This window comes from Amblyomma mixtum, chromosome 1 (genome assembly GCF_055824585.1).
Source record: "Amblyomma mixtum isolate Tamu chromosome 1, ASM5582458v1, whole genome shotgun sequence".
Lineage (NCBI taxonomy): Eukaryota > Metazoa > Arthropoda > Arachnida > Ixodida > Ixodidae > Amblyomma > Amblyomma mixtum.
Genome location: NC_143012.1, coordinates 310,624,298 through 310,642,638, shown reverse-complemented (window position 1 = coordinate 310,642,638; position 18,341 = coordinate 310,624,298). Strand labels below are relative to the sequence as shown.

The 18,341-nt window shown below is 46.5% G+C and overlaps 1 protein-coding gene across 3 annotated transcripts in view; it reads left to right on the top strand.

Annotated features, from left to right (window-relative positions):
• LOC149372419 (uncharacterized) overlaps positions 1-18,341 on the top strand; it is a 128,314-nt gene that overhangs the window by 8,198 nt on the left and 101,775 nt on the right. For all 3 annotated transcript variants that reach the window (XM_089566896.1, XM_089566894.1, XM_089566897.1), the window contains exons 2-3: positions 11,769-11,785; positions 14,107-16,428. In XM_089566896.1, coding sequence (XP_089423022.1) covers positions 11,777-11,785; positions 14,107-16,428 — 2,331 coding nt within the window. In that variant the 5' untranslated portion in view covers positions 11,769-11,776. The remainder of the gene's footprint in view (positions 1-11,768; positions 11,786-14,106; positions 16,429-18,341) is intronic.

Genomic DNA, 18,341 nt, shown 5'->3' with positions numbered 1-18,341 from the left:
AGAGAGCAGGCAACCATGGACTACAAACTTCCGCGACGTGCTCTGGCTGGCTGTTTTGATTGGTTGCGCCAGGTGCCGTCATTGGGAGAGCGAAATAGGAGTGGGAAGCCCCGCCAAAATCGAGTTGAGGGCAGCGTTTTGTTTGCTTGTATTTTGAAATTTCTTCATTGAATAACTCCCGTTCCTGTGCATCGATTCCTGTAATTCTTTTTAAGTCAGCATCTGTGTGACATAAAGAACCCACCTGAAGTATAGCCGGTATTCCCCCAGGCTGTGTTTCGCAGCCCCTTTAATGTGCTGGGTGTGTCATAAAACTAATCATAACAAAGTTTCATGCTTCTGAGAAAACTGACACTGTTGCTACAAGTGTTTAAAAAGCTGTGTAGTAGACAACGTGGCATGTCCATATAGGCAGATACGGATACCCGAGTGCCATACGGCCTCATGTCTGGCCCATTGGGAATGAACAGATTAAGGACAGTGTAGAGTGAAAGGCTAGGGGCTAAAATGTGGCTTGGCAGTCATGGGTATGGTGCTGCGCCAAAGTTGTTAGGAATTTGTTTCAATCCTGCAGGTGCTGATTTCTGTTTCCATTCCAGGTTTTTGTACACCATATTTACTTAAATAATGGATGCATTTGCATAATAAATGCTTTCCCTACATCAATCATCAAAATCTGGGGAAAGTTCAACTGACCACACCATGTTTTACACCATGTAATAAATGCACCAAACTTACCATTCTAATTTTTTCCCACAAGAAACTGCATCCATGATGCAAGTAACTGCAGTATTACAGGTTACAGAATGAAGCACTGTCAGCTGTATTATGTGGCCGCAAGACTGCCTGGCGCCATGTGAAGAGGAATGCTCCCAAGGCTCATCACATCACATTTACTCCAGTATCCACATATGGCACCCGTTTCATCCTGCACGTCACATTCACCTCGGGCTGGTGATAGCCTGCCAGCTAGATTAAGAATGTCACAAATAAAATGTCTACCTAACTGAAAACTGTGGTTGTATATATCGGAGATTTTTATTGACTTGTGGCAGTCTACCTGGACAGGTTATGGTAATGCAAGGCAGCCCATTATGCACAGCATATGAGTGCATAGGCGCCACAACTTCGCATCTTTTCCAAGGGTTCATGTTTTGCACTATTGGGTGTGACCCGACCCATCTTTCCACAATCCTCGCGTAGTTAATAATAAAGTGCTCCTAATCCTTTTTTGACAGTCAAAATGTATTTTCCTAGGCATATTGGCAATCTTCAATTTGTATTTCTCCACAGATTTGGTACTTCTGAGAAGTTGGACGGTCATTTTATAAATGATATATTTTTAATAAGCTAGCAGATACTATTCTTGATTTAAACATTTGCAGGCATATATACGCTGCCATTGTTTGCCTTGATAAATACTGTGTCCATTGTGTAATCATAGTACAAACACGTTAATTGATTCTAAAGGATGTTAATGCTGCTTAATTACGCTGTACAAGCCCAGCTGTGGCTTTGGAAAGCTGCCCTTCCTTGGACTCTGACATTAAATACAACTTGTACTTGGGAAGGACTAATCTTACTGTGAGTGTAACGACAAAATTAAACAAATTCCATTAGACGCTGGTATGACCCCGCCTGCGGCAGTTGTATTCCGATGGTGACACACAACAGGCCCACATGCTGTGCGATGTCGGAGCACGTTAAGGGCCACTGTTGGTCGAAATTACTGGATCCCTCCACTGTGGCGCCCCTCATAGCCCGAGTCGCTTTGGGACGTTAAACCCCATAAGCCAAAGTTAGCATTATGTTCCTGCCGGACCGAGCAGCCGCTGACAGGGTCAGACTGTACGAATGGGTACCATCAATCACTACGTGACACCCCCACTCCACTCACCCGATGAAATCCCATCCATCAGTGACACATCCACTCCACCCTTCGACTCAGATTTGCAACCGCTTGCCAACCGCCTCCTCCCGCCCTCTCTTCTTCCCTCTTCCCTGCAATTTCGTGAAGGTGGATTTCACTCCCTCCACTCTGTCACCTGAGGCTTCAGACCGACGGATTATTCCAACATGGGGGGTTCTGATGCTGATGCACTAAAATGATATTTTTGAAAGACAGCTACAGTTTGTTACATGTTAAGGAAAAGAGTACTCGCTGTACCATGCAAAATGCGAGATCATTCCCTGGTGTGCACACACTGCATCACAAGGAAGTATATTTGGCACCTAAATTGAAATGTGCAGTATAGCGAGCAGTTAGCAAGCACCAGGTGCTGTACACAGACACGAGCACAAAATGAACACGCTTATTACCAGGCCCTCTCTGTGCACCCTCCCTATACATAGTGCGAAGACTGCTTTTGAAGCTAAGGTTGGTCACATTGCAAAGAAATAAAGACAGCATGAACATGAGAACCGGACACACAGCACTGACAGAAATCTCGACAGTCGGTGCTGTGTGTCTGGTTCCCGTGTCGTCCCTTTCTGTTCGGCGACCAACCTTAACTAGAACAAACAACTTGCCCGAACCCTTGCTTTTGAAGCATTGCATGCAGTAAGTAGCACGCAGTACAATGCACAGACTGAGCCATGTGTGTTATTGTATCAGCAGTAAACCACGTGCAAAAAAAAAAATCAACAGCCAATAACTACAGTCGGTAAAGCGAAATTTGAGCACAGCTCTTCACATATTTTAGTTTTGCAGTATGCTGAAGTAAAGAATTCCAGAGAGCCACCTGCCCCAGCGAGAGGCAGTGATAGGTGACATTTGGCCCTGAGCACTTGGCTATCACATACTTTGTATAGACAAGTTCTGTCCCGCCTCATACGAACACCAAAACACTTTCTTGAATATCTTTTTCAATGAAGGCAAATACACTGGCTTACACAAACATCGAAATTACTTGCTATTAAATCTTAATAAAGTGTTCAGTGTCACACTATTACGATGCTATATATCAATTTATGCATGCCAGCACATCATCTCTGGCTGAGAAAGATCTGACAAATCTTGCTTTTTGACAGTATGTGGGCACAGAGTCATTGATTGCAAAGACCAAATATGACTATACCAGCAGAACGAGAACTCAGAGGATTACCTTAGAACTCATGTGCCTTTGAAAACATGCAGTGAACATGGAAACAATTTTATTTTTAAGGTGCGCCGCCCAGCGTATGCACATGCGTTCAGAGCACTCTTTCTGCGCCATGAAGGACGACTCGGCCCCAAGAGCAGAAGTACACACTGCCAGTGCATTCCAGAACATTTAATTCAGATAGGTACTACATGAGACGTAAGCAACGTATCTATAGCGTTCGCACCGTGCAGCTTTATTGCTTCGCTCTGTCCCGAGCATTTTTCAGTCCACTGAGGTGGTTGCGAGCCACAGGTGGGTTAGTCTTGCGATTATTCTGCCGACAATTGCTTCTCTCTGTGATCTAGCAGATCTACGCCACCTCGCACCCACAACAGTCGTCAACTGGTACTGTCACTATTCGGTGTCCAGATCAGTCTTGAAGGATCGAAGGCGGGCTGGAAACGACATGCTGCAATGTTCTCCAACCCTTGCATCACGAGAAAGTCAATGTGGCGACATATCACAGCCCACGCACTGCATCGTGATGATTATAACAAGAGTTATATGCACAGATATTTTCCAGAATGAGCTGGAAACACCCAGATCAGGGACGCCAGTACTGGACGGCGCGGGCTTGCGTCCTGCTCACTCACCTTTAGGGACGCATGGGAGGTAAACACGCATTCCATAGGCGGTCTACTGGTCACAAACAAAAAAGGGGCAAATTTAAAGAACTACACACGCCACAAAGACGAGACACCGACGAATACTTCACTCGCAACAGCCGCCGACCGCGATTCGAACGTACGTAAACAACCGCCATGTTGTTTTTTTTTTTCTTATTTGCTAACTGACTGTAGGGGGCGCTGTAAGAGCGCTAGCATCATCATCGCGCGTTCCCTCAAAGAAAAGTAAATATAAATAGCCGAAACCAGCAATAAACTAGAAAAAAAAAAGCATTAAACGTTAAAAATTGCAACATAAATAAGAAAGTCATTTATGCAGTTGACGAAAATCAACACACTCATTCAAAGGAAACGCCAACAAAATTGATTCATAAAAATAAAACGAAAATATAAATATGCATGTTTTCTTCTCCTTGGTTTTGACTAAAGCTAAGACGTGCGACTATTTTTTGGCAGTTTTCTAAATCGGGTAGCTCAGTGCGACCATAAGAAAATTAAGGCAACAAAACTGAAAACGTAACAGGGGCACTTAAGGGTCAACATTGCATCGTCAACAATATGTACGCTTTCTCTCTTGTTGCTCATCCCAAGCTTATTAATTGAATGCATGTCAATTTGCTGTTTCAAAGCAGAACGGTCTTCTATCACTGTAGCGGATTGAACCGAACCAAATTTTTTTTTTGTTCCTCTTATTAACTGTACCTGCCTTCTTAACTTGTTTACTTCTGTTTTCAGCCGTTTGTATTCTGTGTTTTATATCTGTTGTTTTCTTTGATGAATCCCCCCCTATGTAATGCCCGCATTGGGCCTTTAGGGTATTGAAATAAAAAAATAAAATAAAAAAATAACTTTCACTTATGCAGCTCAAACTCACATTATTTATTATTTGAGTGTAGTTTTAATGACATGAAACCACAAGTACCATTATAAAAGGTATTTTTCATCAGAGCACTTCGGATGGACTAGAAGCCTTATTCCCAACAGTGTACAATAAAGCCATTCACACAAATCATGTTGGCAGCAATGCTGAAACTGTGTGCGTCCACCTTACTTGAAACTGCAACGGATGCAAGACAGACAAAATTTTACCATTCAAAATCATAATGTGCCGAGATATTGCTGCAATCTTGAACGTAACCACGCTTGCCATTACAATCAAAATGACTCAACAGCACATGCAAACATGAGAATTTTTTCTTCACAGACATTTTGACACTACATTTAGTTCACTATTTATGCAACTTCCGTTTATTTACACGATGGACACGAATATTCACATGCACGCCAGTCTTAGCATGAGTGCCATGCGTACGTAATTGTCGATATGCACCCCGTCACACATTGTGCATTTGCACATAAAAATACTCATGAAAACTCAACAAGTGCTCAGCAATTACTGCAGCTTAAATGGTAAAGCACACAGAACACGTCAAAGTTATGGTATGGTATAGAATATGGGGTTTAACGTCTGAAGGCAACATGGGTTATGAGGAACGCCATAGTGCAGCGCTACGGATTAATTTTGACCACATGGGGCTCTTTATCGAGCACTGATGTCACTCAGTACACAGGCGCCTAGCATTTCGCCTCCACTGATAGGCAGCTGCCGCAACTGGGATCGAACCCGTCCTTGGGAACAGCAGCGGGCACCCTAACCACTCAGCTATTGCGGCGGGGCAACGGCTAACCACATTATAAGCAACCAAAAGTCCAGGTCTCTGCTTTATGTCTTACATGTTGCCTAGGTATCGTCTACTTTTACTATATCTGCAATCTAAAAATTAACGATAGACAACTTCCCCACTCCATCTAAATTACTATAATTGTCCCATGCCCTTCTTGGTTTGCTACACACTTTTTTTTTTATTCGAGTAGTCTGCCGTGAGGCATAAGTTGAGAAAAGGGGGAGTGGAATGTAGGTTACAGAAAGTTAGAAGAAGGAGTGGAGACCAGTTTCGGCGAGGTACTCGCATAGGCTGCTGGTGAAGTGATTGTCCATAGTCCACTTCACATAGTCCCCGTCGCGGTTCCACCACAGGCCGACCTGATAATTTTTGGCTAGTTTTATCAAGGTGTCATACAAGTGTAACAGCTGCCACAGTATGAATTGTGGATTCTAAGAGAAAAAAGAACTCACAAATTTTGCACTAATTTGAACAAAAATATTCAGCCAATATATGCACAACAGGCATACACCAATAACATTTCTACCGCAAAACCGTGAACCCACCGTACCGAGGGCCAGTAATAGAAAATCACTGGCCGCCGCGGTGCCTCAGAGGTTATGGTGCTTGGCTGCTGACCCGAAAGACGTGGGTTCGATCCCGGCTGTGGCGGTCGCATTTCGATGGAGGCAAAATTCTATAGACCCCTACAAAAATTCTATTAGTCACCCCTTGTCGTGCTAATATGCAGGTACCAATTATTTCTGTAACATACCTCTTATCATTTCTGTAATACCCATTACTAGGTCTTCAAGAAAATAATAACCTGAAATGTAGCAAAGAGCTGATGGTTGTCTTTTCATAGAACATTCTTCACAGCAGCTCTGCTTCTGAAAGGAGCACCTCATTCTTTGTGGACTCAACTAGTTTTCTTCTATTTTAATCACCATGAGGTCAGAGTACTCCAGTAACACTCTGACTCCTGATATGCTACACTCTAGTGAGCCAGTTTCACAACTCATAAAAGAATGATGAACTCAAAGGTCTGCCACAAACATGTCATGGGCTACATCTTTAATGGAGTAGAGAAACCAAATTTTTGGATGCACATTTCTCTTTACGCTGATGCACTAGGCAATGCTATACACAAGCCACCATGTGGATTTTAACTTTGTCAGCTAAATAATTTACAATTTAATTTTTTTTTCTCGTGTCATCTTGTTTCGGTTTTTAACAGCCGAATGACTGCTCTGAAGTCAGATACATGTTCAGGTCACATGAGGCATGCAAAAAGAGATATAATCGCTGCCTGTTCACTTTATGTGACTCCAACTCTTAGACAGGTTTGTGTACGAGTTGATGCAAATAACAGTGAACAAAGCTGCAACAATACTGCTGTCTTTGTATGCCTCACATGACCTGAACACATCCCTGACATCACAGTCGTCATTCGGTTGTTTAAGCTAAAGCAGTGCGAGAGAAAAAATGCAATTATAAATATATTGCCTCTTGTCGCAATCCATGCAGCTGTCTAGTCTTTCTAAAGTACTGCGCATCATTCTAACCGAAAGAAACAACTAAAATTTTGTTGTCTCTACTCCTTTAATACCTACTGGGCCTTGACAATATAAAAAGCACCTAAACATATCAGCGAACTGAGCTGCCAACCTTCAAAAATGTATCCACAAGCTCTTTTCACATTGTGCTTTTAAATATGTTGCCTCATACTCGTGATATACATATGTTCTGACTGTGCACATATACAAAAACAGTAATTCAGGAACCAGCAGACCCACCCATTCAGCAGCATGGCAAGCGAAGAATGAAAATTAGAATGCAGCTAGAAAGTAAAGGCACAGAGCTTTTTCAGACCTTCTAATTTGAATACTTCAAACTTATGTGGCCAACTGTAAATGTTTCCTTACTGAAATCCCACACTCCTTTAGACGTTTGCCATAAACCAGAGAAAAATTTGTCAAAATGCTTCCCTCTAAAAGGAACAACCAAATATAAGCAGACAAGCCATGTTTACATTTCATGCATTTTTAAGCTCTTCACTGTATGCAGAGAAGCATGTCACATGCATGGCGTGTTGATGTTTGGTTTATGCTGCTTCTTAACTTTATATTGAAAGGTCATGGCTACTCTTTTTTTGTGTGTGTGTCCATTGCCCCACAGAGCTGCCATCTATGGAGCAAGCTTATTTGCATTTAAAGGTCGTTTGCCTAGTCACTGCTGACTCCACACAAAACAGATTTTCCCCTCAAAACTGGCAACGTGCAGTAAAAGCAGGCGCGCAATTAATGTGACACCTCATACACTTCGTAATGATGCAGTGGCCTACATAAGGCCAAGCCAGCATGCTATTCATGTATGCGCACAAATTATATTCACTTATACAATGCTAATATCAAAAAGAAACCCTTCTAGCTACAAATGTTAATGCAGCGCATTACGGCATGCATGGCATCCAACGTCCCTGTACAACATACTTTTACTAATAAGGCTAAAACAGTGCACCCTGCACAAGGATGAAGGAAGATGAGACAACACGCAGCATCTTCCTTATGCAGGTCTGCTGTTTTTGCCTTATTATGTCATACCAACTTGCCTATCAGTCTGTGTTTTTACTAACTGCTGCAGCAGAAAAAACAGCTGTGAAATTTGGAATGCATTCACGGCGTCTAGAAATTGAAGCTCAGAAAATGTAACACACAGAAAGTGCAAGAAACTGATCATCCGGAGTGTTTACGTTTCTCTCTGTGTTGTGTTTTACTTACCCTGCAATAACCCAACATCGTTCCCAAACAAACCCAAGGGCCACTCTGGCTACGCAGATGCTGAAAGCCTAAGTCAAGCCTCCCACTTCATCACAAACCATTACAGAAATGACAGAGCAAGCAAAACAAGTTTCGGCCTTGTCTGGCTTTATTCCAATGCTGAACGTTACAAGAAATACACCAAGAACCACACGTTCTACTTAATGAATATAAACACTTCACCAAATAGATAAAAGAAAAGCAGCTTTCTAGATATTCAAAGGTTCGGTGGTGTGACCATACTACGCCATTTGCTAAACGCCTATCAGCGAAGAAAGCGGCGTACAGTTCATGTGGCACGATGCGTCGAGTTGCGTGAATTAAGTCTCTCCGTGGGCAACGCTACGGCGTCGTACAAAGCAGCTGTGGCCTACCGTGTGCTTTGCGCAACATGGGTGTCAACGCGAAGTAATCCATTACAGCTTGGCTAGTTGGTGGGTAGACACTGAAGGCATATCAAACATTATGACGGAAGATGTGTTGTCCTTTCAAAGGCTAGCGTGTATACGTCCATTCCGCCTTCCTTCCGCATTTTATTTTTTTTTTTAGCATAGCTTGTCGCCGGTGGGCACACATGCAGGACTCCAGGAACATAGCATATATGTACCGCAACTGCCAAATGGCTCGCAGTACCCACCATTTTTATGCATACGAGCTCATCCTATCAGTACGTAGAGGTCAGAATCAGTTACGCGCAACACAAGGAAACAATTTTCGACACTCATCCAATGCTTCAAACCATTGCCTCCTTCTATCGCGTGTTGCGGAAATATACGCGCCCCGTAAAATGATTCTTTCAGCTAAACGGGCGCATTGTTCGAGCTCAAATTTCGCACAGAAATGGCATTTGGTCGGCAGAATTGTTTAATACCACGTTTGCTTGGGGTACTTACCTGATTCGAACAGAATAAGTCGGATATTCACATCGTCTGCGGCGACGACGAAGGAAATTAAGCCGCTCTGTCAGCGATCGCACTGGTGGCGCCATCTCGTTTGTTCGCCGCGAAGTTTAAGCAAATGTGGGGGATGTTTGCGGGAAGTTTGAAGGCTCTCTTTCAAATGTTTTTTAATTGGTCACAAAAAACGCAGTTTGGCAAAAACTGCGCGAAATTCGCAACGTTTCGAATGCCTTTAGCAATAAATCTTTTCGAGCTTCGAGTGTCGTCTGCTTTCGTCTGTTCGCTACCGGTGCGGTTTGATGTCGTACACTGCCACAGAATAAACGCTATGAGCGCTCTGACACCCTCCTGAAAGCATTTTTGCATTATGCTATCTGTGTAGATACCATTTGGTTCTCCTTTATTTGCAGAGGATCGGGTAAGGAGTAGCGGCGGTGCGTTAGCTCCCACCAGGCAGGATTTTGGTGGCCCTGATAAGGGCCGTTTCGCGACTTGTTCTTGAGATCCTGTGCAGCTCAGACGTCAAAGTGGCCGCCGTTGGCTTGGATGCACCTCTCCAGGCGCTCTTCATAGTTTCTGAACACGTTTGCCCGCATTTCATCAGTGATCTGGTCAAACGCGTCCTCAATGCGGGCCTTGAGCGCAGCGATGCTCGTCAGTGTGCCGGCGCTGTATACAAGCGATTTTATGAAGCCCCAAACAAAAAAATCGCACGGGGTGAGATCAGGTGACCTCGGAGGCCAGGGCATGTTTTCGGACCCGCGGCCCATCCACTTGCGCGTGAAATTTTCATCCAAAAAACGCCGAACCTTTGAGGCGTAGTGCGCTGGGGCACCGTCGTGCTGGAAAATGCACACCTCTTGCTGCATGTGTCTTTCGTTCAGTTCAGGCAGAACATCGTTCTGCAGCAGCGACAGGTAAGAGTCGGCAGTGACAGTATCACTGAAAAAAAATGGTCCTACGACCCCTTCTCTCCAAATCCCGCACCAAACTGCCACACCTGGAGAGTGAACAGGACGTGTTGTTGAAAACCTGGGGTTTTCCCGGGACCACTGGCGCGTATTTTGCCTGTTCACTGCGCCGTCAAGATGGAAAATAGATTCATCAGTGAACAGTATGAACTGCAGATGTCCAGGGTCTGCAGCAATTCTTCTCTGTTCTGCGCGACAGAACTCCAATCGTTGTGCCAGGTCCTGGGCGGTAAGCTCTTGGAGCACGCGAACTTTGAAAGGACGCAGCCCTTTCTTCCTAAGGTGTCGGCTCACTGTTGACGCTGTGTTTGCCGAATAGCAAACCTGCGCGTCGGCAGGAAAGCCGTGGGTTTGAGTCGAAAGCGCCCTCAATTGCATCAGCAATAAAACTCCTGGAGCTTCCAACATCGCATCTTTTCGTTCTTCCGACAGTTCCAGTTGACAGAAACATGTCGACCCACCTTTTCAGAGATTCTCGATGCGGCGGTCGACGATGGAACTCCGCACGAAACTTCTTACGCACGAAGCGCATGGAATTGGATGCGCACATCCATGACACGGCCATGGCCTTCTCTTCGTCAGTGTACGGTCTCATTTGTCGGTAGTAAGCTTCCGTACTTTACGAAAGAAGGCAAGACTGAAAGCACAGACTCAGAAGCTGCAGTCGGTAGCGAACAGACGAAAGCAGACGACACTCGAAGCTCGAAAAGATTTATTGCTAAAGGCATTCGAAACGTTGCGAATTTCGCGCAGTTTTTGCCAAACTGCGTTTTTTGTGACCAATTAAAAAACATTTGAAAGAGAGCCTTCAAACTTCCCGCAAACATCCCCCCCATTTGCTTAAACTTCGCGGCGAACAAACGAGATGGCGCCACCAGTGCGATTGCTGACAGAGCGGCTTAATTTCCTTCGTCGTCGCCGCAGACGATGTGAATATCCGACTTATTCTGTTCGAATCAGGTAAGTACCCCAAGCAAACGTGGTATTAAACAATTCTGCCGACCAAATGCCATTTCTGTGCGAAATTTGAGCTCGAACAATGCGTCCGTTTAGCTGAAAGAATCATTTTACGAGGCGCGTATATTTCCGCAACAGTCGATAGAGGAGGCAATGTTCAAACACGAGATACAATACCGAAAGGTGCCGAAGAGAACTGAAGTGACCTTAAATTCAGTCAAGCACCGCCTTGCTAAACGTCTCTAGGGGCTTCCGATATCATACCACGGCTGGAACAGGTCGCACTGCAAACTTGCATAATAAAGACAACACTAGGGCACTGGGGTACAAGTCCGGACGTTAGCGCGGTCAATATTACTCGCCATTGCACCAACCCTTGATGACTTTCACGGCAGCACTTACTCCACACGTCAATGCACCGCGCGGTAAACAGCCATCGCAGCCATGTCAACAAACCACCGTGGCGTTGGCGATGACAACGATGGTCACCGTGGCAACCGTGGAGACGCCAGCGACCTAGAAACTATGGCTAAGGACGTTTCAAAATTTTGCGACGCCATTTTTACCTGATTTTGCAACAAAAAGTACCCAGAAATGTACCTAAACAAACGCCATTTTGGAATGACGTCATTAAAAGTCACGTGACACGAGGATCGTCTTCCTCCATTTAGCCTTACGCAGCGTTGATCCGACCGCAATGGCAGAGGTGAGTGGAGTCGGCGCCGCGACCGCTGCCGATGCACTTCGCTATCACATGGTGTTGGTTGCTCTGTGTTCTGCGTAAACGCTTTAATTCCAGAGCGCTAGCGATAGAATCGTTATTTATCGCTGCACTATTCGCTGTTTGTCTTCTGAACACGATGATCTCGTTCCCGTATAAACATGCGCAGCGTTACGGCACTTTGATGCGCCTCGCTGCAGTCGCTGCTTGCCTGTTAGCGTTACCGACGTTTATCGCTGACTCCGTTTTAATTTTATGTGTTATTAGATATTTATTAAGACTTAGCTGAGATCACCGCTCGTAGAAATAAGATCTGTTTCTTGGGGGTGTGGCACCGGCGCACGTCGGAAAACGCGTTTCTTCGCAGAGTCGGGATCGCGATTCGCGTAAATATATCGGATGACGGTCGTCATGCGGCTGTGTTGGATCATTTCTACTCCTGTGATCTGAGTGATCGTCCACGAAGGCGCCGCTCTGTCTCGTTTTCTTGCGGGCCGAGCGCACCATGCGCTACGGCCCGGTTGTCGACCGCGCGGCTGCGTGAGGAGAGCTATGTCGCACCCGATCAATAGTCTGTCGCCGCTCTAGATCTGCTGTGGATTTTAGATGAGTCGTGGCGCTAACGGTCATAGGCGACGTGCTCCTGCCCCTCTCCGTGCGGAATATGAAGTGCGGGGATACGGAGTTCGCTTGTGCGCATATATTGTCACGAAACGTTTCGTTTAGCTTCGAGTTGGGGGCGCACGTGAGCAGCAGATTAGATGCGAGTTTCCAGTTTCGAACGCTGCTTTTGCATCTTACATGCCTGCCAGTAGCTTTCCGGACTCGTGATGAGGCGTTCAAAACGATGGGACTTAGTAGATCAGTACGTATAGTTCAGATTGCGGCACGACGAAGTCCTGTCTGAGCATTCCAGGTATTTTTGCGCTATCCGCAGGGGGAAGCGCACGTGAACTCCTAGCTGCGATTGTCTTCGTGTGTTTGAGAGAGACATGACAATTAACTGCCCATTCTCAAGTGTTGGGCAAATTATGTATTGTTTATTGGTGCGGTAATGGGCTGGCTCGTAGCTTACTTTCTTAAGTTACTTCTTTCTGCTTGCCCCTTGACACAAAAACCGAAGTCGGTAACGGTGCGGGTGTCTGTGTGCGACCGCAGAGCACACTTACCTCAAGGAAGCCGCCCGGTGCAGGAAAAACGTGAGCAAAATGCGAAATAATGTCTGCTGTTCGTGGAAACCGGTGGTAGCGGCCGCTTTCGACCTGATGGAGATAGCTGTCCTCCAGGTCTATGGTTTCATTTTTCTCTTACATTTTTTTTTTCCATCCTGCTGGATCTAGGATCCTTATTTCATGGCGGATAAAATCGGGGTGGTTTAAATAAACTGCCACGAAAGCGATTGTTTACCTGCGTTCACCAGGTTGAAAACAGAAAGAATAAAGGGAGCGCGGGCAGGTGCGCGAGTACGTTCTCGCTGACATTGCGATGCGAACGGCTTTTCCCGCCGGTCTTCTTGGCCGTGCGCGTACGACACGCGCAGTTCTTTCATCCCTACGTCCTGCTGTGCGTGAGACGGCACACCTTTCCCTCCTGCCGTCCAGACAGGCCGCTCGGTAACTTGCGCGCCGCGCCTCGCCCGTCGTATTGTTCGTCGCTCGTGCGGCGCCTCACGTCTTTATTTTTCGAGCCGGTGTTTTTCTTTGACATTTGCTTGTTTAAAACCTGCACCTGACCGTGCTTTTGCGGGCTCATTTCATGTTCCTCCCGTCCATTTATTTTTCCTCCTCCGCTCTAATGTTGGTGCCGCGTGGCAAGGGCGAAACGGCGGGTCCCTCGAATGTGGGTCAGGAGTGCCTGCAGTTCGCCCTCTCCGAAGTTGCTGCGAGGGAGGAGGGGGAACCCGAAATGGATGTGGAGGAGAGGCATCTGGATGGGATGGGAACACGTTGAGAAATGAAAGGGCTGGAGCGAAGGGTGTGCGTGTTTATTTTGGTGGTGGCGGGGAGGAGCGTGTTTCCTTTTCTGATTGGAGAGGAGGACGTCCCCTTGAGAGAACAGGAAAACGCTTCTCCGCAGAAGCTTCAGAGCAGTGGCTACACCACTCCACTTTGGGGGCAGCAAGTGTCTCGTGGGATGGTTGTGTGAATTGTGTGTGTCCCCATGTGTGGTCTGTGCCCTTGGATTGTGCTGCGCCTGACTTGATAGTGGCAGTGCAGACGCCTGTCGTGGTGTACTAGGTGTATGTGCATGTAGTGGCAGTTGTGCTTGTGTTTGCTTACTTTCATCTGAACTTTCTGAATGTCCAGGGTCACAGGCCTGACACTGGGCAGCAGAGGAGCTCCAAGATCGCTCGTTTCATTCCAAGGCCTCAGCGGGTTGTCCCCAAGAAATTAGAAGACTTCACAGGACTGCTCCCAAAAGCAACATCAAGCTTTCCTTCGGAACCGGATCCGCATCCAACGGCAGCTACTAGTTCAGTGAATCATCAAGGCACAGCGGTGACCCCGGTTGACAATGCTTTGAGGAGAACTCACAAGCATCTTAGGATTGGTGATCATGTGTCTATAGGAGAACTGAAACATGGTGTGCTTCGGTATTATGGGGAGACACATTTTGCTGAGGGAGTTCTGTGTGGTGTTGAGCTTGATGACGCAGCTGGGGGCAAGCATAGTGGCACCGTTGATGGTGTAGCCTACTTTACATGCCGTCCAAACCATGGCATCTTTGTCCCAGAGTCAAAGGTAAAACTGCGAGTCCAGCAATCTGTGCCAACATTACCTGAGTTACCAGCATCTCCTCAGACAGAGAATGACCAGCCAGCTGTCAAACCGAAAAGCGCAACACCGCTGTCCCGCCTCCCAAAGCTTGGGTTCCCAGGCAGGCCTTCAAGGTCAAAGCAAAAGGAAGCAGATACAGCTGATGAAGTGTGTGATGTAGGCGGTTATAGTGGGAGCTGTAAAACTGAGCCTGCTTTATATCCAGCAGAGCATGCTCCATTGTGGAGGGACGCTGCTGCCACTGGTTCCCCAGACAGTGACTCCGATGAATATGATCGTCGAGACTTGTCAGTGCATAATCGTGTGAGCCCAGAGGTTCTTCAGGAGCTTCGTTCAGCGCTGATGAGTGAACTGCCGCCACAGCAACCAGCACCTGATCCAAGCACAGTTTCGAAAAATGCTCTTTCTCCTATTCATGAAAATACCGACGAGTTCGAGAACAAGTGTGCTAAACAGCCGCTTTCGCAGAGCCCTGAAGGTGCTGTTGGAGGTGTAGACTTCCTGTCACCTATTGCTGAAATCATGGACGAGATGGATGATGCTTCAAAGCAGGAGAGCCTAGGAATTCTGACAGACGGTGCCATGAGAGATGTCACCGTTTCTGTTGATGGACAATCACACCAGGGGGTCCTTCCCAATTCGTTTTCTATAGACGACGTGGCTGAGATCATGGATGAAGAGCGACTGGATGATGAGGAGTCTGCCAGTGCTTCTGCAAGTTTCAAGCCAGGCGACCCGCTCATGGATGAGAACATTCCTATGATAAGCAGTAATGTGCTGCGAATACTGCAGTATAACTTTCCTGACCAAGTAGACTACCTCAACACGGTGATGGCCCGCAGCGGAGCCATCATCACCAATGAGCCCCCTCCACTTAGTCGCACCGTTTCAGAAACGTCCCCCTCTGTGGCTGGGGATCTGAACTCGGATGAATCGGGTGCCAAACGGACAACTGACAGCCTTGAGTGCTCATCTGGGTTTGCGACCAGCATCGGTTCTGTGGAGTGCGAACTTACAAGTGCAGCAGATGCACTGACCGCAGTCAACCTGAGCAGCCTGCAGGGTGAGGATGGCACGAGGCCCAAGCGACCCACATCAGCGTACACTGTGCGCAGCACAGACACTGGCTTCCAAGGGGATTCTGAGGTCGAGAACCAGAGTGAAGCCGGAACGGCAGTGAGCCCGTGTGAAGACAAGATGATGCGATGGTCCACCTGCAGCAGCCAAGATAGTGGCGCCGTCTCCGAGTCGGAATTTCAGAGACGAAATCTCCATCCGGACTGCTGCCCGGACTGTGGCCGTGCCCCTTCGCCTGCTGGGAAGCGCCTGCCATCCCTTCGTCTGCAGGCGCCAGTCTCCGAGGATCCCATGTTGGACGGGAAGCAAGATGAAGCAACTGCAGAGCCTGAACAGCCTGCTAGTGAAGCTGTGGATGTGAGGGAAACTGCTGCCAGTGATGAGCAGGCAGCCCACGAAGAGGGCGGCAGTCCGGACGCCTGCCCTGCTGAGGGGGCGGGTGAAGGTCAAGCCAGGGAGGTTGCAGAGCCTGAAACGAAGGATGCTGATCACGCCGATGCTGACAAGCCGGGGGCAACAGCTGAAGAGGCCAAGCCTGCCAGCTCAGAGAAAATGGGCAAGCCTGAAAAAACCACTGCAAAGAGGGCCCCCATTTCATACCCAAAGCCACCACCAAAAGTGGTAGTCTCTAAAGTCAGGGCAATGATAGAGGCAAGCAAAGCAGAAGGTGAAGAGACAGCTAAGAAAATTGTCAGGCAGCCAAAAAAGGGCCGGTGGGATGATGTCACTTCAAAACTGGCTGCAAGCATGGCCGACGACAAGGCAAAGCCAAAGGTAAGCATATGTGTCCTGACTTTTTAAATTTGTATCCAGTGTATCTGATGCAGGCACGTGTCCAAGGGGCAACCTGTGGGAACGTCCCCCTCTCACGCCCTGAAAATCAAGCTCACTTATCCCCCTCTCTCAATTCCTTCGGCAGCATTTTTTTTTGTTACGCACCATGCAAACACCCTCTCCATCAATAGAGCAAATTAAGCCTCACCTCAACCAATATATGCATAAAGTTTAGGAAATTAAAAAAAATATAAAATGTTAATTTTTCATTCAAAATTCGTAATCAAGCTTTTATTGACTGTAATATTTTTCTCAGCACCTATTTATGAGCTGTGCTACAATGTATGGACTGGGCAAATGAATGTGGCAAATCTTGAAACATGTGACATTGGCTCTAATGTCACATTTCTTATCACGCACGGTGGTTTTCTCATAAAAATGGCAAAGTTTCGTTTGCTAGTCGTGTGGACTCGCAGTGTAGTCGATGCAGCCGACTGTGTTCACTGCCTGCAGAGAAGACTGGCAACTGTTTTGGAGCGTGTAACACGCATAAAACCATAGAGTTTCTTACTATTACCTAGAGGGAGAGCTGGCGGCGCTGCACTTCAGCCACCATGGACGCCCAAAGCACCATGGGGCGGTGAGCTACTTGTTGCGGCACAGTCGTAATTTTTCGGGAACACGGAGTGGCACTACTAAGATGTTTCATTCCGAAAACGCTGTTCGTGTGTGCGCAGACGACTTTCGCGCGAACGCAGTGTGCAAAACTTATAGTAGTGAAAACGCAACAGCACACGACGCCAATAAAAGGTTTCACTTTTCTGAAATGCATTAAAAACCTCTTATAGTGTTTAAGCAACAATATTTTTTTTTAAAACATATTTACTTTTAAAAGTGCGCCTGTTAATTACGAAATATTAGTTTTTATAGTGTTCTTTACTTGGCCAATAGGAGAGCGAGTCGTCTCTTATTTTGGGCAAACTTTGCACTTAAATGCTTTTCTGCTCATTTGTTGCAATCATTAGACCAGATTTTCAATGTTAGGACGTTTGTAGTTATCAAACAGCTTTATTTTTCTATTATTTTTTGGCCAAAAGTTGCAGTTCCGCAGCAAGTAGCTCACCGCCCCATGATGCTTTGAGCGCCCATGGTGGCTGAGGTGGTCACGTGGGGTCGCCATGCAAACTCCCATAGACGGCTTGCCAGCTTTCCCTCTAGGTAATAGTAAGAAACTCTATGCATAAAACTGTACACACAGAATGCAACACTTGCACAGGAAAGGTTAGAGCCTCTTGAACCGATGCTAGCGAGTGGACAGTTTTATGCAACTAACTTTTAAAGTTATTGCACAAAGAAGCAGTGTCTAATTCCAGATATTTCTCCTAAGATGTTCTGCAATTTTTTAAAATATGCTTTTTGAGTTAGAAGAGTACTTTAGAAGTGTAGTGTATCAAGGCGTGCTAACTAGTAGGCTGGTTAACTAAACTTTTTAACGATTACTGTTGGTCTTCTTATTTATTGAAAGGCGAGCAGCCCACCATGATATTAAAGGGATACTGAGGCGGTTTTCGAATCAGCTAACCTTCTAGGGTTTTGAAGTACTGTCATTGCTGATCATGTCTGTGAAATTATTTTTTCGATTTTGGCTAAAACAGTGGCGCAATCACCAATTAAAAATGCGATGTTTAAATTTCCCGCGCCCCGCGCGAGCGCAGGAGAGGGGAACAGCGGAGAGGGAAACCTCGTCCATGTCGGCCAGCATGACGTCATGTTGAGGAGCCGGGGATGCTTCGGCGCACCTGAGCGCGCTTTCAGCGCGCGTTGTTTCTCGTGCTGCATGCGTTGTTCCTCGTACTGCGTGCGTTGTAACGTACAAAGCGTGTCAGCCGACCTTGAGAATCAGATTCAACGGG